At 36.8% G+C, this 22257-nt stretch overlaps 1 protein-coding gene across 1 annotated transcript; it reads right to left on the bottom strand.

Annotated features, from left to right (window-relative positions):
• Positions 1–8109: 8109 nt before the first annotated feature.
• On the bottom strand, positions 8110–9102 carry LOC114610694 (olfactory receptor 10X1-like). The gene has a single exon (XM_028755303.1). The coding sequence runs from the start codon at positions 9086–9088 to the stop codon at positions 8156–8158; it is 933 nt and encodes a 310-aa protein (XP_028611136.1). The 5' UTR covers positions 9089–9102; the 3' UTR covers positions 8110–8155.
• Between the last annotated feature and the right edge of the window lie 13155 nt (positions 9103–22257).

The following is a 22257-nucleotide window of genomic DNA, read 5'->3' as shown; positions in this document are numbered from 1 at the left end:
CAGTACCCGATTTCAAATACCATATTTAATAGACACATAGAGCGTGGACACACTTTTCTTGTTCCTAATTTTAGTCGGATTACTTCATGTTTTTCTACATTTAATTTGATGTTGGCTATTGGATTGCTGTATATTGCTTTTGTTACGTTTAGGTATATACCTTGTATAGCTAATCTCTCCAAGACTTTTAACAGGAAGGGGTATTGAATTTTATTAAAGGCCCTTTCAGCACCTAATGAAATGATTATGTGTGTTTTTCCTTTCAGTTTGTTTATATGGTGGGTTACATTAACAGATTTTTTCCAGTTTCATCAGTTTTTTCTTTTTATTAAATTTATGTATTTGTTCACTTTATAGCCCAATATCACCCCCTCTCCTCCCAGTATTCCTTCATGCAAAGTTTCTCTCATTCTCCCTCCCTTTCTCCTTTGAGAAGAGGAAATCTCCTCTATATATTACCTCCCCCCACCCCTAGCACATCAAGTTGCTGTAAAGCCAGAGCCTGCTGGTCAGTCAACATGAAAACCATGAATGACTGTGTGAGGAAAGGCAGAATGAAGATGCAAGAGACAGGTTTGAGAGGGCTGCAGGTCAGTACCATACCGGGACTGAGTATATATTCTTGTTGTCTTTTGAAGGCAAGGAACAGAAAGGATGATAGATTCCAGGAAGTTAAACAATGACCACAAATGTTTATGGTACATAGTATCTATGTTTGACTAAGTCCACTTCCTTCACCCTGGAAGTCTCTCAATGATGTATGTGTAAATGGAGGAACTTGGCAGGATATAACACATGTCTACACTAAAAACAGAGACAGATACTCACTCGTGATTAATCACAAGCAAGAAGTCAGCCAAAGTTAAGTCTGGATGTGCTCCCCACATGTTCCCCTTTTTAAATCTATACAAAGCAAAGCTACTTCAGCTATTGGCATAGAAAGCCTGTGCCCATCTTAAGTGTCTCCTCAAGAAGTGTGGACTTTTCCTGCCCTTGATACATGAATAGTAGCATTCATACCCTGTCTTAGGTTGATCCACTTCTGAGAGAATCTTACCTTTTTTTTTTTTTTAATCTATAAGACCATCATACTTTATCAGTCATGGAGCAAAAGGTTGTGCATGTCTTGGGTTGTCATTTAAAAACATAGCTCTTATCCATCATTGGCATTTGAATAATCTTGTATTTGTGGCCTGTCTTAGGTTGAGAAGATTTTCAAGACAACCTTACCTGTCATTGACTAGCAAACTCTGCTAGGGAACACACTGGAGCTTGAATTTATATAACTATGCTTTGACATCTGTAAAAACTCTTCATGATTCCTATGAAAAAAGCAGATAATAGGCATGCCATAAATTGATTATAAAGCCAAGTCCTGCTACATCCAATAAGAGAGATGTAAATGAGGACCATGAAGTAAAAACATTTTCAGAATATGATTTGCAACATTAGCAGCAGAAAAAGACAAAGGCTTTGTATTTCTTAAACTTTCAATCTCTTTATGGAGGACAAAAATTTAAAGAAATGTTAGTATTGTGCCCTAATACTTGAAAGATGAATTATGTTGACTCTCATTATACATTTTTGGAGTTATAAAAATACATAGATATTGAACATGACATTTCAAATGGCTTTTGACTTTCATTCCTTGTATCTCATCTTCTATGATCTACACTATATCATACAATGTGTCAATTATTTTTTCTAGCTGTATATCCAAATCTACTTGTATGCTCAGGAAATTGGTTAGATTTTCTACATGATGATTAACACAAACCTAACTGTTTGTACCTTTTGTACTAAAACTAAAGCAGAAGTAGTAGCACTGGCTATTAGAGTTATGACAGCAACAGCACAGGCAATGACCAGCCCAATCATCTGTTGGCTCCTTGCCAGAGCATAATTTAATTTTTCCAATATTTGTATGCCTTTTTCAGAATACAAGGGTTCAGATAAATTTACAGAAATCATAATAAAAGCTGGTTGATGTACTATCATTACAGGTTGATCATCATACAGCCTGGAACACAATGGAAAAATATATTTAAAACAAAAAACATTGAAGTGTAAACTTATTGTATTGTTTTAAGGCGTCTCTTACTTTAGGAAAATTTTCTTCTATGATTTTGCTGAAAATTTCTCTGGACCTTTGAGCTGAGAATCTTCCTTTTCTTCTATTCCCATTCGTAGCTTAAATTATTTCTCACCTTTACTTTATTTGTCGTTACATTTTTTTATGATTAAATTTCTTTCACAATTTCATGAATGCATATAATACATTCTGATTACTCTTACTCCTTTTTTAATATTCCCCTCCCACCCTCCACCCCTGCCGCCTGACTGCAAGTCCCTTCCCCACATTCAGGTCTCCTTTTTTCTTTTTTTGTGACCCATCAAGTTAAACTAGGGCTGTGATAGTCCGTTGGAGCCTGGTGGATGCATCATGTGGTCATGATTGTAACAACTCAATACAGCCTGGTTGGCTTACCAGTGTATTTTATTTTTCTTTTTTTAAAATGTTAATCAAAGGCTTTATAAGTTTGGTAATACTCAATAACAAGATGCACATACAATCAGAAGTGTAACCCAATACTCAACCTAGATATACCAACTATCTTTGACTGGTGGAGACAGGCAAACATCTGCTTCCATGTCCCCCTCTCATCTCCTAGCTCCTCCTCTCCTTCTCCTCTCCTTACTTCTCCTCTTCCTCTCTTTACTCCTCCCACCTTAGCTCCTCCTACATATCACCCTTCCTGATAAAATAACACTTTTCTCTCAAAATACAATTAGAGCATAACTACACCAATTTGTATCAGTAAGGTACAAGATAGATCTAATGCCCAGTCCATCATTTTGTTGACTAGCCAGATCCTCTGTCATCTCTCCTAACTAAAAGACTTAGTTCTGAACCTGGCTTTTTTATTGGCTTTAGAATGAATGTCAGCTGAAAACCATCCTCTCAAATCTTTTCTCTCCAAGTAAATAGCTAGGATTGGCTATTAGACTATAAGCCTCCAACCCCATCTGAAATCCAGAATGACTGAATTAACTGCAATTATGGGAAGCACAAAACATAGGTTCTAAAACTTAGCCAATTTATAGAGACCACTGAACACCTGGACAGTCCCTATACTACAAAATGTTGGCACATCTGATCTTCAGCCTTCTGACCCAGGATCATCTGACAGACCTAGTGATGCAGAATTATTAAGGGCTAATTACTCTGTTTTGGCAGATATAATCAGTCGACTATTCTGCAAGTGTGTCCTTTTTAGGGCAGTAATTTGTCTGTAGATGAAAAGAGGCAATTCTTGCCTAGTGGCTCTCTCACCACAACTGAAGTAACTTCAAAAATGCTCAATTTCTTCTTAGAATCCAAGACAGGAAGCTGTCAGGAGCAGACAGGTCTCTAATCAAAATGAACCTTAAAACAGAAATGTTTGTAACATCAATTCTGTGGACTTCTGACATCTTGAAAACCAACTATCAGTGTAAGGCAATCTGGACTGTTGTCTGTTAATTCCTTTCAGCTATTTCTAAATAAAATATAGAAAACACCCTAACAATAAACTCAGAACTATGAATTTACTATAGGCCCTTAACTCACAGGCTAACCATCTCAAAGCAGTTAAAAAAGTTAAAGAAACACTGGGTCTAAGCCTTGTATTCCTAAATGTGTTATATAGGCACAATGCATATGATAGTGACAATATTAATCTCACTTCTATATCAATAAGAAACTGATACCAATGAAAACCTTAACTTTGTAATCAAAGTAAATTTTGTACCATTTAAGAAATTATAACTTCAGCTTAATAATAATCATTTAGATTTCTACCAATAGGTTATGGCTAGTCAACAAATCCTAGCTATTCCTCCCTCTTCCAACAAAATCACTACTTTTCCCTAGAAAGACAGCCCAATATTAACCACCTCAGTCCCCAAGCCCAGGGAATAGGGGTGCCAACTCTTCATTAACTTCTTCAAGCTGATTATGGGCATTGAGATATTAGAAGATGGGCTGGGGGAAGAGTAAATTGATAAGCCTCTGACATCTGTGTCTTCACTGCATTCAGCTGAGATTCCAGGACATCAGAGGTTCGAACAGGTCTGCTCAGCTTGCTTGATGAGTAGATACACCAAGGCTGTATATTCTGCAATATACAATTCTCAAAACAAATTTTAGTATCAAGATATTTTTTGTTTGAATTCTAGAATCTAGTCTTCTGGTGGCCTGTCTCTATCATATCTAATCCATAACATTCTGGGAGTTTCTATAAGGGTGTGCTCCCACCATCCTCCCATTCCTGCTTCCCTGCTCTCAAATTCCACAACACTCGGGAATCCAAACTATCAGGCAACGAGGCCCTCCACTTCCACTGATGCCTGACAAGACCACCTTCAACTACCTATATAGGTGGAGCCATGAGTCTTTCCCTTTGTGTTCTTGGGCTGGAGGTTTTAGAATGGCTACTCCAGTTTGTTTCTTAGGACCATTTTCTTGAAAAATTGTTTTCCAGCCTTTTACTCTAAGGTAGTGTCTGTCTTTGTCACTGAGGTGGGATTCCTATATGCAGCAAAATGCTGGGTCCTGTTTACATATCCAGTCCGTTAACCTATGTCTTTTTATTGGGGAATTGAGTCCATTGATGTTAAGAGATATTAAGGAACAGTGATGGTTATTTCCTCTTAATTTTGTTATTAGAGGTGGAATATCTTTGTGTGGCTATCTAAGGATAATAGGTATAAATGAGAGTGAAGATTCCCAACTTAAAGGGCCAGTAAATATCTTCAACAAAATTATAGGAGAAAACTTCCCTAACTTAAAGAGCAAGAAGTCCATAAACATAGAAGTAGCCTACAGAACGCAAAATAGTCTAGACCAGAAAAAAATATCTCCTGTCACATAATAATCAAAACACCAAATGCACAAAACAAAGAAAGAATATTAAAAGCAGTAAGGAAAAAAGGCCAAGTAACATATAAAGACAGACCTATCAGAATTACACCAGACTTTTCACCAAATACTATAAAAGCGAGAAGATCCTGGACAGATGTCATACAGATCTTAAGAGAACACAAATGCCAGCCCAGGCTACTATACCCATCAAAACTCTCAATTACCATAGATGGAGAAACCAAGATATTCCATGACAAAACTAAATTTACACAATATCTTTCCACAAACCCAGCATTACAAAGGATATTAGCAGGAAAGCTCCAATACAAGGAGGGAAATTATACCCTAGAAAGAACAAGAAAGTAATCCTCTTCCAACAAATCCAAAAGAAGATAGCCAAAGTCTACTTGTAATAATGGTTGTTGAACACTTTCACTTCCCTTCTAGCCTACCACCCACCAGAGATAGTGGAAAAGAAAGTTTTTTAGCATGAATGAGAAGTGGATTGGCTTAGAAATTATTCTTTAAAGCAAATCCCACCTGCTTCATCAGGAAACCAGCATTTCAATTCACAGGAGTCAGCATTGGCAGCTCAGTCTGCTTGGTACTTTATCAATATACCAGTAGAACAGTTTGGTCATGTTGGGATAGCAAACATGAATCACCAACTGTGGTACAACCTAGGAGAGACAGCCAGATCTCAGCCAAACCAGAACAAGTCAGCAGGAGGTACCAGAACCACCAGGAATATCAGGAAATGGCCTTTGGTGTGCCTCCTTCCATTAAGTAGAGATCAATAAGCATTGCAAAGCTAGCTATGCAAGTAAGCCAAGCCCGTGTCATTGTCTCTTGAGTCATATTTTTACTCTATCAAAACATCATACGTCCTCCATGAGTCTTGCCTCACTATATGTCTGCCTCCACACAGGAATCTATCTTAACAAAACTCCATGTGAGTCTGTAACAGCTGACATCACTCTGCCAATTGACACAAGTCCAAGGAAGTAGCAAGAAGAACAGGAATCTCTTGAGAAGTTTTTTGGTGTTTCTTACTATGGAGCCATGAAAAATGGAGTTCAACAATGCATGTAAGCTGAACTAATATGTGTGTGTGTCTTTAGCAAAGTGTCTTTCATCACATGTCTTCCACATGCTTGCTTTAGCAGAACATCCTTTCACCTGTGTCCACTTCAGGAAGACACTCCTTTGTGTGTTTGCCCCAACAAAACACAATCAGATACAATAGATTTTCTGAAGAACCCTTAAATTTCCACTTTAGCTATTATTTTTAGATTTGGTCTTTTCATAGAGTCCCAAATTCCAAACATGTTTTGTATCAGGAGCTTTTCAGATGACATTTTTAAAATCAATACATTTACTTCTTCCATCATATCTTCTTCCTCTGAGATTCTTTATTTCATTTCTTGGAATCTCTTAGTGATGCTTGCATCTCAAGTTCTTGTATGCACTCCTAGATTATCCATTTCTATCATTTCCCTCAGTTTGTGTTTTGTTTATTGCTTCTATTTCAATTTTCAGATCTTGATCAGTTTCCTTAACATTTTTCCCATTCCCCTGGCTTTCTTCTCATTCTTAAAAGGATATATTGATTTCTTCGATTTATTGTTTCTATTTTTCTCAATTTCTTTAAAGGATATTTTAATTTCTACTTTAAGGACCTGTATCATCTTTATAAAGTTGGTTTTAAGGTTTTTTTTTTTTTTTTTTTTTTTTTTTTTGCTTCAGCTAAATGGGAATATTCAGGTCCTGCTGCCAAAGTATAGCAGAGCTCTGGTGTCACCATATTGCCCTGGCTGTTGATTGTGTTCTTACACTGGCATTTAAGGATCTGAGTTTGGGATGATTATAGGTCTAGGTGCTGATTTCTTGGTTTGTATTTGTTAAATGGTTGTTTTGATCTTTTGTTTTTGTTCTTGCTTTGGTCTTTGGGGTTTTGTCACCTGAATTTCTGGTGGCTTATTTGACTTCTGAACCACTTCTCGCAACTTACTTGGATTTTTGTGCAGCATGTGGAATGGGACAGGAGGTTCTCTATGTTTCTGACTGTAGAGGCCTATACCTGAGTAGCCGAAGATTGCTGGAATTTGGGGCACCAACCAGGCAATGGGGATGGGAGTAATCGGAAGGAGGAGGACAGTAGAATATGTTTTGAGAAACCAAGCCTAGGGTCTTGGGCAGTTTAGTTGACAGGGGTTCATTCACCTGTACTTCCTACTGCTTCGTCATGCTATGTGTGACTATTTTCATTCATTATTTCAATTGTCTTTTTTTAAACCCTCATATATGTGCTGTGTTGTCATACAGAATTTATACCTTTTATAGAAATCATAGTTAATTAACTGAAAAAAATGAAAAATGCTTTCAAGGAATTTTTTTGCTATGTCCAGATTGTAAGACATAATTTGTACAGTGTTTCTTTTTTATTCCTGATAGTATAACATTTAACACTAGCTTTACCTGGGATTAAATGTTTTATATATTGTTTACCTTGCTTAAATTTTCAAAAATGCTATTTGGGAGTCAAATTTCTCAATATCACAGCAATAGTATTTGAATATCTTGGAAACAGAGAGTAAAGAAATACATTTCCAATATCAAATATTCCAAAAATCACAGATCATGTAGGAATTGATATCTTACTTATTCACTGGAATATCTTAAAGAGTTCTCCTATGCTTAAAAGTGAGTACTTAGAAGTCAAGTAATGGCACATTCATGAATATGGCATTAATAAAATTTTTATTAATCAGTCATCAGTATGCTGTGAATACTTAAGTGAGTCTGTGTGTTTCTGAATGTGTATATAATATGCATATACATTTTTGTACAAATAGCTGATTGTTCAACTTTACAACATATATATCATCACAGAAATAGTTTTTCTACTGGAAAATCTAACCAAAGACATTACAATCTATGCCAGAAAAATCTAACATTTAAATCATTAGGTAAAGAAGACATCTGTTCATTGTCATATTGCTGATTATCATGTTGCTATATTTTCTTCCTCACTTGTGAATTATGCAGATGCAGAAATTAGCTGGTAGAATCCCCATATCAGCAGAAGAAAGAGCAATAAAGTATTTATATAACTTGTTGAACAAACTTAGAAAATACCTAAAAAGCTCAGGTGAAAGCTTGTTCCTTTATCCAAACCATTCTACTGAGGTGACATAGCCAATTCTCCACTGACTAATGAAGAAATAATATATTAACAATAACAACCTAAGGTTATTTCCTCAAGACTACTGTATTTCTCATGATCTTTCTGAAAGCATTCTTCATATCCTTATTCCTAAGTGTGAATATGATGGGACTGAGAAATGGGGTAATGACAGTATATGGAACTGCTATGAGTGTGTCATCTCCTCTAGAGTTTTCTGGCTTCATATAAACAACAGATGCAAAACCAAAGTGGATGATGACCACAGTGAGGTGTGAGGCACAGGTAGAAAAGGCCTTTTGTTTACCCTCAGCTGAAGGTATCTTGAGGACAGAAGAAAGGATGAACACGTAAGTCAGGAGGATGAGCAAGAATGTACCCACCAAACCCACCACTGACATCAGTGTTACAGTGAATTCTATAAAGTTACTGTCTGTGCACGACAGCCTCAGAACTGCCCTCATATGACAGAAGAAGTGTCTGATGAGGTTAGGTATGCAGAAAGACATTCTGAATATCAGTGTTGTCTCAATTAGTGATATCAAGAAGCCTCCAACCCAAGCAGAGGCTACAAGTTGTCCACATGCAACATTGGTCATTAGCAGAGGATATCTGAGGGGGTTACAGATGGCTAAGAATCGGTCGTACCCCATCAAAGTGAGAAGAATACAGTTTGTTCCTCCAAGGCCCAGGAAGAAACACATCTGCAGGCCACAGCCTATGACTGAAATGTGGCTGTCCTTGTCCAGCAGATCCACCAGCATCTTGGGGATGATAGACAGGGTATAGCATGTCTCAGAGAAGGAGAGTGCACTGAGGAAGAAGTACATAGGGGTGTGGAGAGATCTTTCCACCCAAGTCAAACCCATGATAGTTAGGTTGCCTGCAAGAGTGGCCATATATAGGCAAAGGAAGACCACAAAGAGACAGGTCTGTACATGTGGGTAAACAGAGAAGCCTACAAGAATGAATTCCTTCAGGATTGTTTGGTTGATCATCATTGCTTGGGTCCCTGAAATGTAAAAGAACAAATGAATCTGTGATTTTCCTTATTCTTTAATATATTCAAATAAAATTGCAAGGTATGAATATAATACATCATATGGTTACACTCAATTTTTCATTGTTTAGCAAAACATATACATGTATGTAGAAGATGTGATTTTCTACATATGTGTTCATGTATCTCTTCAATAATATCTCAATTGTTACTTATTATGCCACCAGAAAGTTCATTTACTCTTGTCTTACAAAGGTTGACTATTAATAAAAAACTCTAATGCTATGTATGGTTGACCTCCCTTAAATTGTTGGTCCACCACAATGGTGTCTCAATCCTAAATATCTATACCCCAAATAAAAGAATCCCCAAGTTTGTCAAAGTTTACTAATGCTCACACCACAAATTGGACACCACACAACAGTAGTCAGGGACTTCAACACTCCACTCTCACTAATATACAGGTCAAACAAACAGAAACTTAACAGAGAAACAATAAAATGTGTGCGTGTGTGTGTGTGTGTGTGTGTAAGGTTCTGTGTATTTCTGTTAAATCCACTTGTTATAACATCTGTTAGTTTCATTTTTCATAAAGTGTAACAGGAGGATGAGAATGGGAAAAACACCATCAGTTATGGGGAGAGACAGGAGAGAGCATCAGAGGGCCAGGAAAATAAATGGAAATCTGTAGCAGCAGGGGTGTGAGATTGGAAGAAATCTCTAGGAAGCCCCAGAGAAGTGGGATGAGGCAGGCTCCTACAAGTCAAGGCAGGAGCTGGGATGCCTAACAGTGGGGACATGAAACTTGAAGTGACCACATCCTGTAGCTTAGCAGAACCCCTTGTGTAGGGATGAGGACATCAAACCACCCACTAAACTTACAACCCAAAATTTGTCCTATTTAACAGAAATGCAGAAACAACAATGGAATGACCATCCAACAGCCAGTTCAATTTCAAACCCATCCCATGGGCGAGCACGTATGCTTGAAGCTATTAATGAAAGTCTGTTATGCTTTTAGACAGGAGCCTACCATTGTAGGACCGTGAAGGGATGATTGGGTCTCCCCGGTAAAGCACTGGTTTTGAGATAGCAGGAGGCCCAACAGGTGTCCGTTGCCTGTGCAGGGGTAGCACATATCTCGCCACACCCCCAGATTCCAGACTCCTGAAATGCAGTCTACATATCCATTAACCTGTGCCTTGCAGTCACGTTTGACTAAGCAGCCCCTCCCAGAGAGATTTGCTTCACCATTCACACACAGGTAGAGGGCATGACTACAGGCTTCAGCCTCAAGAGATTTCCTTATTCATGAGTTACCTAAAGACCAGAGCTAATTAAGTTATTACTTTTCCCAGCCCCTCCTCTTTTCCCCCTCCCTATTTAAGTCAGGTCCTCCCTGGCTTAAAACGGGGGGGGGCGGGTGTACATCTAGATCATCACACGCCATGTCAATAAAACTCTTGGAACCCACAGACTTCTCGTATTATTGGGCACTGCCATGGTGGAAAGCTTCCCTGTGTTTCCACTGCTGGACCCGTATACCATAAGTGTTCTCCTAGGATCTACTGAGGAGCTAATTGAAACAGAAGTAGATAGCCCCAGCCCAACATTGGAAGAGTTGGGGGATGTACTGAAGGTGCTGAAGGGATGGGAACCACACAAGAAGACCAACAAAGTGAACTAATCGGCACACCTGAGAACTCTGAGACTGAGCCACCACCCAATGAACATATGGAATGAGGCCCCTACCACATATGTAGCAGATGTAGAGCTCAGGTTCCATGGCTGCCTTGTTTGGCCTCAATGGTAGAGGATGTGCCAGAGATTTGATGTACCATGGTGGAGGCATAGGAAGGGGAGCTCAACCTCTCTAAGGAGATGGAGAGGAAAAATAAGGGAGGGATTCTATGATGCAGAAGTGGAAGGAGGCAGCTTTTGGGATATTAATTAATTAACAACTTAAAAATGAAAATACCTAAGATATTTTCCTACAGGCCTGTCTTACAGGGACATTTCTCTCAATCAAGTTTCTCTCTTTCCAGATGCATGTAGATCTGTGTCAAGTTAACAAAAACCAACCAGAACACTGAAAAACACAGAAGTAGTCTATTATAGCCATTTCTGAATAATGTCTATAATTAAAGACTAAAACTTGACTTTCTAGTAATTTTGGGACTAGACTTTGGGAATGACAAAATTACTGAAGAAATCTGAAATCATTGTTCTTACTTGAGGAATAAATCAAGACCTTAGATTATTAAAGGAAACACACACACACACACACACACACACACACACACACACACACACTCTTCTCTTTGGTTACTCTAAGGGGAGAGATGGATGGACATTAGGATGCCCCAGGATTCTTAGGGTCTGAGGAATTACCTAAAGGTCTAAGACTAATAGGGAAAGACTGTATAAAAGTTTAAAACAGGAGGCAACTGAGATCATGCCTATTTTTAAATGGCAAGCTCATCACCCAAAAACAAATGCTGTCAAGTCTCCACATGAATTCTTCATTAATTCTTCATCTCTTTAGTCTCAATTCCCCAACTTCCACAACATGATGTTTGCCTATATGATTGACATATTCAGCATCATATCAGGAAGAGCTATTTTTCTGGTCTCACATTTCAACATATTTGATAACTAGCATTTATGGAGTCTATATTTCCCCAAATTCTTTCAAATGTTTATCCATTTTTCTCTTCACTTTATAAATATGAGAAGCATAAGACAGCTGTGATCCATGTAGGACAGCTGAGATTAACTTATTTTGGAAATTATTTTATCTAGGAAGTGACATATTTCTAACTGGAATCACTGTTTTCTCACCATTCTTCCTTCTCCCCATAGTTTTCCCCTTCAATAATGTGAACATAATCATTATGCCTCCACTCCTTAAGATGATTTTCAAGGTGACACTTTAAAAAGTCAAGAACATAGTTGAGCAAGTGTCCTTGTGAGATGGTGTAGAATCTTTAGATGGAGCTCAGGGAGCCTTGTTGAAGAGTTGAGTGAAGGATTGAGCGACCTGAAGCAGATAGAAACTTCATAGGAAGAGCAATAGACCCTTGGGACCCTTGGGGCCTTTGGGGGCTCCCAGAGACTGAATCACCAACAAAAGAGCAAGCCTAGGTTGGATATATGATGTGCATCTTGGTCTTCATGTGGGTAACCTGGCAACTAGAGTGTGGTCTGTCCCTTACTGTGTTGCCTGATTGCAGATCCTGTTCTAATAACTGGCTCACCTTGTCTGGACTCAGTGGTAGAGGATGTACCTTGTCCTATAGTGACTAGATATGCCAGGGTTAGGGTTTGTTTTACCTTTTCACTATTGTGAGTTTTGAAATTATAGAGTAATTGAATTTCCATAGTGCTTAGATTTATCTCAGGCTTTATTAAGCATCTTATGGAAGAATCTCTCTTCTCAGTATCAGAAGAGGCATAGAACCATACCGTAAACCTACAAACAGTTCCAGAGAGAATGTACAACACTGTGAACTCCACCTTACAGCTTTCTTTCATTCTATAGTCCTCATATACAAACACTTAGTTGGTTTTTTTGATTCCTCTGTCTTCTTCCACCTGCTTAGATCATTCCTCATTCTCTGGCTTCCATGGACAGCATGTTGAAAATTTTCTTGCTTTTCCTTTTGACTTTTCTTCAATCACCTTGCCCTAGTATTTTATTCTATGTAAATAGTCATTTCTCTTTTCTTTTGACCAAGGCTATGATATTGGGACTTTTAGGAAACTAGAACCTTCATTGTGAGTTATTTATTGTAAACCTCGTTTATATTGATTTTGCTCTCCTTCTTCCAAAACTTGCTTTTAAGTAACTGTTCCATTTCCTCCCTGATTAGAATTTTGTAGTATTCAGGATTTTCATCTCACTCCTCCCAAGGAAAATAAGCCCTACTAGGTCCCTATCATTTTCCCTGAGACACAGAATCACATTTCTTCCATCAGTAGATAGAACATTTCTTACACATTTACATCTATCTTATACAAAGAAGTTCTTATACTTTCACTTTATAGCAACTCAACAATAAATTTATTTCTAAGTATTCTAAATCCAAAGGGTTAAAGTATTGTATCTATGATATAATAGAACAGATTTACAAAACAAGAAGCTGGTTTAGTTTCTGTGTCTTTAAAAAATAAACCTATGCTTTCTCTATAACATATGATATACAAGTAAATGTTAGATTTAATCCAACATGTATAACTTCCTTCTGTAACACAATTAGGGAGTGGATGTTGTTTGTAAGGGCATTCTTATTTTGGAAGTATTTTGAGATGGAAATGTAGGCCTAATAGTATGTATGTGTCTATAGTCATAGCCCCCAGGAAAGTGATACAGGAGGGTAGTATGAGTTCAAACTCAGCCTAGGCTCAACAGTAAACTCCGGGATAGGATGGGTAGAAGAAAGCACTAGAGTGTGAAATCCTGTCTTTTATTAAGTACCATGGCTGGAGAGATTGCTCAGTGCTTATGAGCATTTTCTGCTCTTTTGTAGTTCTTTTCCTGTTCCTATCGGTCATGTCACATGCTTGCAAATACCTGTAACTATTGCTCCAGGGGATCTGATGCTTTCTGGATTATTTTGGGTCCGCTACATACCCATGGCATAAATACATGCATACACACACACACACACACACACACACACACACACACCCCATATAAATAAAATAAAATAATTAAATCTTAAACATTAAAAATTGAGATACAAAATAGGTGAAAATAAGCATGTTGGAGTACTCTGCAATGTAAAGAAAGACCATTATACATTCATGATGGGCCTTTCCTTATCTGCTCATAACTTTGTGCTGAAATTTTGCTGGATAAAACATACCACAGTTTGGCTTTTAAACTCGCTCTCTACTCTAGCTGCATAATTTGGGTGAGGCTATTGGATCCAAATTATTTTCACTTCTCTCTGAAGTTAATCAACTTGTGCCCATTTTTATTTATCATTTTTTAACAAAAGAGCCATATACTTCTTCAAAGTTTAAGGAGAAATGACAAGTGAGTAAAGACAGTTCATTAATAAAAGAGAGCAGTCACAGGATGTGCAACTTTTCCTACCTTGTTGCTTCATTAGGTTACAAAGAATGTCACTGCTACTGGAAATTCTGAGAAGTATTCCTCATGGTTTTTCTAGAAGAATGGGTTGTTCTTCACTCAAAATAAGAATTGAGTCATAAAAATCATTGGCCTAAGGATTCAGACTCTTAGTTTTATTACTGATCTTTTAACAACCTTAAGAAAGTGACAACACCTTTTGTATTTCAATTTGTACAATCAGCAAGATCAAGATTTTCCTAGTTTGTGTAGCTTTAATCTACCCATGGCTCAAGAGTTGTGTGATATGAAATTAAGTGATTAAGTATGATGGGCTCATGCCTCCCCAAACACTAAATGACAGTGGGCAGAGCCTGTTTGTCTGCCTTTGTAAGATATTTTTGTGATTATTATTAAATGCTGAGGTTCCTCACCTCGTGAGGTTTGCGTGGCTCTGGTGAGAAGATCCTGGGAGATCCCTGTTGTCTTTCATCAGAGAAAGAAGAAAACTTTTTTCTCAAGTTTATAATTTGCTCTCATTAGTTAAAGGGCTTTGTGTAACATGTGACCTTTGAAACATTTCTGCAAATCCTTGGGGGTTTGAGGTGTGTAGTATTCATCATGCCCATAAAACTTTTTTTCTGCTGCTTGCTAAATTTTGTTTTGGCAGGAAGCCTAAATAAAGTTCAGAATACTACTAATCAGCATTTAGTTCACTTTCATTGGCGAAGACATTGCCTTAAACCAAACTTTGTGACAGGACTTTAAAAAAAAGTTACAGAATGTAAGTCCTTGAAAGGACATTCAGCATTAACATTTGTTAGTTACATGAAAATGTAACAGTATGACTCTACTAAATTCCTATGAATGGTTAATGTAAATAAAAGTATATGTATCCATTTCAATCATCTGTTTATTAGTTTAACGATACCTAGACTCCTAGACTTCTATTCTTGCATTGTGAATAGAACAGCAATGAGCATGGCTGAGCTATATCCTTCTTGGCATTTTTGTTTTTCGTTTGGAGTAAGGCTATTGGTTTTTATAAGTTGATATTGTATTCTGACACTTTGATGAAAATGAACACATTTAGAAATTTTCTGGTGTGATTTATTATGTAATTCCATCTTTTCTGCAAATAATAGGTAATCTGAGTTCCTTTCCAGTTTTTGTCCCATAAAGTTCTATCATCATATTGCTGTGCATAAAGCTTCAAGTGCTTTATTGAGGATTATGGACCATGGACAGCGCTGTCTTGCTTCTCATTTTAATAGGATTACTTCAAGTTTTTGTCTACTTGTGATGATGTTGATGTGTTTTTCATATATATACTTTCTTATGTTGACATATGTTTCCTTCAACCCTATTTTCTCTATGATTTTTATTACATATCTACATTGTATCTTTTTATGGCCCTTTCTGCATCTATTAATATAATATTATTCTCTTCTTTAAGCCTATTTGATATAATTATAGTAATAAACTAAATATGTTGAACAATCTCAATATTTCTTTAGTAAAGCAATCTTGATTGTAGTGGGTGATCTTTCTATGTTTATAATTTGTTTATAACTAATTTTAATAATTTTAAATTACTTACTTATTTTATTGTATGAATCTTTTGACTGCATATGAATATATTCACTACTGCATGCTTAGTGTCTATCAATGTCAGAAGAGAACATCAGATGCCTAGGAACTGGAGTTAGAGATGATTGTGAGACATCTGTGAGATCTGGGTACTAAACCCAGGTACTCTATGAAAGCAAGTATTCTTTACTTCTGAGATATCTCTCCAGCTCATTTTTTGAAGGCATTCTGTTGAGACTATTTGTTATTTATTATGGGTGCTGACCTATATTTTCTTTTACAAATTTTAAAATTTTAATTGAAATATAGTTATATCACTTTCCCTCTTCTTTTTCCTTCCTTCAACCACTCCCATGTGTGCTCTCTCAATCTTTTTTCCCTTCCCACCCTGAGTTATCTGTCAAATTGACAGCCTCATTTTTTTTTTAGTTTCATTGTTACATATGTACATATGAAGATAGAAATATATAAATGCAACCTGCTACGTTTCTTTAGTGTTGTTTAGTTTATGATTTTGAAACAGCTCGGGGGGGGATACATCTGCAACACAAGTCCTGCATTACTGAGTCACATACATTAGGCTATTATTATATTCCTGGAATAGAGTGAACTTGTCTGTGGTCTATATGCTTAATATGTTTCTTTGTTGTCAATTATTTTTCAGAATTTTTCCATCATTAAGACATTTTGTCTTTAAATTTCATTTGTTGTTTTTTTTCCCTGGTTTTGGTATTAAAGAAATGCTGACTTCATAGAGTCAATTTTGTACTGTTCTTTCTCTTTATATTTGTGAAAAAATATCCACAATGCATGTTTACTTTAACACACAATACAGACAGGGATACAAAAACAGCAAAATAAAAGTCCAGTTACTCATGCTCATTCATCTCTCTCTCAAATTATGGCCTCTTTTAAAAATATCATTGCTACATATATGTCCACAAATCAATTAATACAACCTATTAAAGTAAAAGAAAACTACAGACCACTTTCTCCTATGACAATAGATGTAAAAAAAAACCTCACAATATAACACTTGCAAGCTGAATACAGATATATATTAAAAAGTTCATCTACTACAATGAAGTTGGCTTTACTTTGTTAATGCAGAGATGGTTCGACATACTTAAGTGAACAAATTTCAAAACATCTCATATAAATAGACTTTTAAAATATCACATGTTCATACCAAAGGCAAGGAGAGGGCTTCCAGGTAATTTTTTTTTCACAGCTACACTAGAAGTAATGCAAGTGGTAAGGTAAACTGAAGCATCATGGATTTCTCCTGAGGAACTCTGGATGCGAAGATAGGATTCTACAGATAATTATATTTGCAATTGATAAGTGCCATATTTTCAGGAGATCAGTAAAGCTTGAACATTATAGAAAATACCAATTTCCAAGATTAACAAACACCTCTAGTTCACTAATTCTTTGAATACTAGATATGAACACCCTAACTTTGGGAATAATTTCATTTTAAATGTTTCATAAGAGAGATAATGAACAGATCTGGAAGATTACTTATAGCACAACAAAATGCAATTCATTTGAACGCCCATATATAATACTTTATTAAGTTAAATACTTACTCATCATACAAATAATTACAAATAAAGAGAATCGTGACTCATTCCAAAATGGATACATCATTTAAACTTAAAATACTAATTAATATTAATTTAAGTCAAGGTAATTTTATAACATATATTGTCTCTAAATTGCAACCGTTTCTTCTGTTGTCTCTTCAGTGTACAACTGTAATCCAAGAAGACTTCATTAAGCCTAGTATGTGCATTTTGCATTATTAAATAAATATGTTTGAAAGTTCACTTCTTTTTATGCACAACAAACTGTGCAGATCAGGATTGACTCATTGTTGAAGAATGCTTGCAGCTCTTATACAGGACAGAAGTTTGGGTACCAGCCCCCCACAATGGTTCCAGAGGGTCTGATGACCTCTTTTGGCCTCTATAAGTACCTGTACATATGTGCTATTCATCCAAGCATACATGTATCCATAAATAGAAATAAGACTTTTGAAAAGCAAAGAAATTCTAAAATGCATTCTTTAAGTCAGAGAGTAGAGCTTACTCAGGAGAACACATTACAAAAAAGGATGAAGACTCCTGAAGTGATGGAAAATTGTTTAATATAAAGCAACATGCACAGTGATACATCTTTCTCTTATTTTCTTTATAATGACTCATGTATGGAAATATTACTAAAAATAATTCCATTAATAACTTTAACTGAACTGTGCTTAAAGTGCACACTAACAATTCTAAGAGCACCAACTAAAACAATATGCAAATACTCATAAAACTTTTATTTACATTAATTTTATACTTGTTTTCATATCTTCCTTACCTTTTGTGTATTTATAACTGATGGCAAGTTACCAGGAGTAGTGATAACTTGAAAGAAATTTTTTTTTAAGAATAATGTTTTTTTCATTGGGGACATCTTTATTTTTTGAAGAACCTAAGCAATTCTCAGCAGTGAACACCATGAAAAGAAAATGAATTGTTAGGATTAGTACAGACTGGCTTTTTAGATCAATTCTAACTCCTCACACTAGATTGACTTTTCAATGTTTTTCTTTTTTTCTTTTCAAATTTATTATTGAATATTTTATTTACATTTCAGATGTTATCCCCTTTCCCCATTCCCCTCACCCACCCAGGAACCCCCTATGTCATTCCCCCTCCTCGTGCTTCTATGAGGATATGCTCCCACCCTCAAACCTACTTCCACCTTCCCGTCCTCAAATTCCCCTACACTGGGCCATCTGCCCTTCACAGGACCAAGGACCTCCTCTCCCACCTATGCCCGACAATGCCATTCTCTCTAACATATACATGAGTCCCTCTCTATGTGCTCCCAGACTGGTGGTTTAGACCCTGGGAGCTCTGGTTGGTTGGTATTTTTGCTCTTGCCATGGGGCCACAAACCTCTTCAGTTCCTTCAGTCGTTTCTCTTAACTCCTCCATTGGGAACCCAATGATCAGTTCAATGGTTAGCTGTGAGCATCTGCCTCTGTATAAGTCAGGCTCTGGCAGACCTCTAAGGAGACAGCTATATCAGGCTCCTGTCAGCATGCACTTCCTGGCATCCATATCAGTGTCTACCTTTGGTGACTGCACATGGGATAGATACCCATGTGGAATAGTTTCCAGATGACCCTTTTTTCAGTTTCTGTCCCACACTTTGTCTCCATATTTGCTCCCATGAGTATTTTGCTACTCCTTCTAAGAAGGACCAAAGGACGCACACTTTGATGTGGGTCCTTCTGCTAGCAGCAGACCAAAGCGGGGAAACACGTGGAGAAATCAAACAGTACAAGTTTATGGAGAAGATCTGGAGCACAGTTGCCTTTCATTAAACTGCGTTCTCTTTTCATCCCACCCTCTTCTTCTAGGGTGCAAGTGCAGAATCCATAAGGGTGGTTTCCTTCTCTCTTCCTTTTAATCTTCCCATGTGCAGAATTTCTTCACTCTGTCCTTTCCCTCCCTTACTCCTTCTACCCTTTCCTTGCTTTTCCGGCCATGTGCAGAACCATTGGTGGCTCTTTGTGTGGTTTAGGTATCAGTGTAACTGTGGCTTCATAGAATGAATTAGGTAGTATTCTGTTTCTATTTTGTGGAACAGTTTGAGAAGAATTGGTATTAGGTCTTCTTTGAAGTCCTGATAGAATTGTGCACTAAAATCATCTGGCCCTGGCCTTTTCTTTTTCTTTTTCTTTTTTTTGGTTGGGAGACTTTTAATGACTGCTTCTATTTCCTTAGGTGATATGGGTCTGTTTTATCTGGTACTGATTTAACTTTGATACCTGTTTACTGTCTAGAAAAATCATTCCATTCATCTAGATTTTTCCAGTTTTGTTGGGTATAAGTTTTTGTAGTAGGATGGGATGATTTTTTTGAATTTCCCTAAGTCTCCCTTTTCATTTCTGATTTTCTTAGATTGGATACTGTCTTGGTGCCCTTTAGTTAGTTTATCTAAGGGTTTATTTATCTTATAGATTTTCTCAAAGAACCAGCTCTTAGTTTTTGCTTTTGTTTTTTTTTTTTTTAGATAATTCTCTTTGTTTCTATTTGGTTGATTTCAGCCCTGAGTTTGATTACTTCCTGCAGTCTACTCCTCCTGCGTGTGTTTGTCTCTTTTTGTTCTAGAGCTTTCAGATGTGCTGTTAAGTTGCTTATGTAGGATCTTTCCAATTTCTTGATGAAGGAACTCAGTGCAAAGAATTGTCCTCTTAGTACTGCTTTCATCATTCTTCCATATAAATTTGGGTATGATGTACCTTCATTTTCATTATATTCTAAAAAGTCTTTAATTTATTTTCTTTATTTCTTCCCTGACCAAGTTATCATTGACTAGAGAGTTGTTCAGTTTCCATGAGTATGTGGGCTTTCTGTTGTTTTGTTGTTATTGAAGCCCAGCCTTAGTCCGTGGTGATTGGATAGGATGGATGGGATTATTTCAGGCTTCTTGTATCTGTTGAGGCTTGTTTTATGTATGAGTATGTGGTCAGTATTGGAGCAGGTACCATGAAGTGCTGAGAAGAAGGAATATTATTTTATTTTAGGGTGAAATGTTCTGTAGATATCCGTTAAGTCCATTTGGATAATAACTTCTGTTAGTTTTACTGTGTCTGTTTAGTTTCTGTTTCTGTGATCTATCCATTGGTGATAGTGGGGTGTTGAAGTCTCCCATTATTATTATGTGGGAATCAATGTGTGCTTTGAACTTTAGTAATGTTTCTTTTACAAATATGCATGCCCTTGCATTGGGACATAGATGTTCAGAATTGAGAGTTCATTTTGGTTGATTTTTCCTTTGGTGAGTATGATGTATCCTTCTCCACCTCGTTTGATAAATTTGATTGAAAGTTGATTTTATTTTATATTAGAATGGTTACTTCAGCTTGTTTCTTGGGACCATTTGCTTGGAAAAATTTTTTCCAGCCTTTAAGATTGAGGTAGTATCTGTATTTGTCACTGATGTATGTTTCTTGTTTGCAACAGAATGATGGGTTCTGATTAGATATCCAGTATGTTAGTCTATGTCTTTTTTACTGGGGAATTGAGTCCATTGATATTGAGAGATATTAAAAAACAATGATTGTTGGTTTCTGTTATTTTCTTTTGTTTTGTTTTGTTAGTGGCAGTATTAAGTTTGTGTGGTTCCCTTCTTTTGGGTTTTTGTGAGAAGACTAATTTCTTGTTTTTTTTCTTAGGTGTAGTTTCCCTCCTTGTGTTGGATGTTTTCTTATAATATCCTTCATAGGGTTGGATTAGTGGAAAGATATTGTTTAAATTGGTTTTGTCATGAATTATCTTGGTTTCTCCGACTATGGTGTTTGAGAGTTTTGATGAATATAGTAGCCTGGAATGGCATTTGTGTTCTCTTAAGGTCTGCATGGGATCTGTCTCTGTTGAGAAGCTTGGTGTAATTATGATAGGTCTGCCTTTATATGTTACTTGACCTTTTTCACTTATCTCTTTTTATATTCTTTCTTTGTTCTGTGTATTACTGTTTTGATTATTATGTGATAGGAGGACTTTCTTTTCTGGTCCAATTTATTTGGTGTTCTGTGGGCTTCTTGTATATTTATGACTATCTCTTTCTTTAGGTTACAAAAGTTTTCTTCTATGATTTTGTTGAAGATATTTCCTGACCCTTTGTATTGGGAATCTTCACTCTCTTCTATTCCTATTATTTTTATTTTTGGTATTTTCATTGTGTCCTGAATATCCTGGATGTTTTGGGTTAGGAGCTTCTTGAACTTTGTTAGAGTTCTTTAACTGTTGTGTCAATATCTTCTATGGTATCTTCTATACCTGAGATTTTCTATCTGTCTTTTGTATTCTGTTGGTTATGCTTGCATCTTTAACTCCTGGTCTTTTTCCTAGGTTTTCCATCTCTAGGGTTGCCTTCCTTTGTGATTTCTTTATTATTTCTATTTCAATTTTTCAATCCTGGAAGGTTTTGTCCAATTTCTTCTCCTGTTTAATTGTGTTCTCCTCTATTTCTTTAAGGGAGTTACTTATGTCCTCATTAAGATTCTCTATCATCTTCATCAGATGGGATTTTAGGGCAGAACCTTGATTTTCAGGTATGTTAGGGTATCCAGGGCTTGCTGTGGTGGGAGAACTGCATTTTGATGTTGTCAAAAGGCATTGGTTTCTGTAGCTTATGTTCTTGTACTTGCCTCTCACCATCTGGTTATCTCAGGTATTAACAGGTCTTGCTGACTCTGACTGAACCCTGTCCCTTTTGTGAGCCTGGTTATGATGGGCCTCCATCAGTCAGGCTGTTCCTGTCAGCATAGTTTTGATGGACCTCGTGGGAGTTGAGCTATTTCTGCATGTGGGCATAGAGATGGGGGCTGGAGCACCTGATCTCCATTGGGATGCAGTTGTGGACTGGAAGGATGATGTGTCTCTGGTGGGTAAGATAGGTCCTATATCTTTTGGGCCCCATGAGGGTCCCAGTTA

This window comes from Grammomys surdaster, unplaced genomic scaffold (genome assembly GCF_004785775.1).
Source record: "Grammomys surdaster isolate TR1022 unplaced genomic scaffold, NIH_TR_1.0 126051, whole genome shotgun sequence".
NCBI lineage: Eukaryota > Metazoa > Chordata > Mammalia > Rodentia > Muridae > Grammomys > Grammomys surdaster.
The sequence above is the reverse complement of the archived record's forward strand: the minus strand, read 5'-3'. Positions and strand labels throughout refer to the sequence as shown.

Coding starts and splice junctions, on each gene's coding strand:
- LOC114610694 (XM_028755303.1), bottom strand. CDS start 9,088: ATGATGATCAACCAAACAATCCTGAAGGAATTCATTCTTGTAGGCTTC.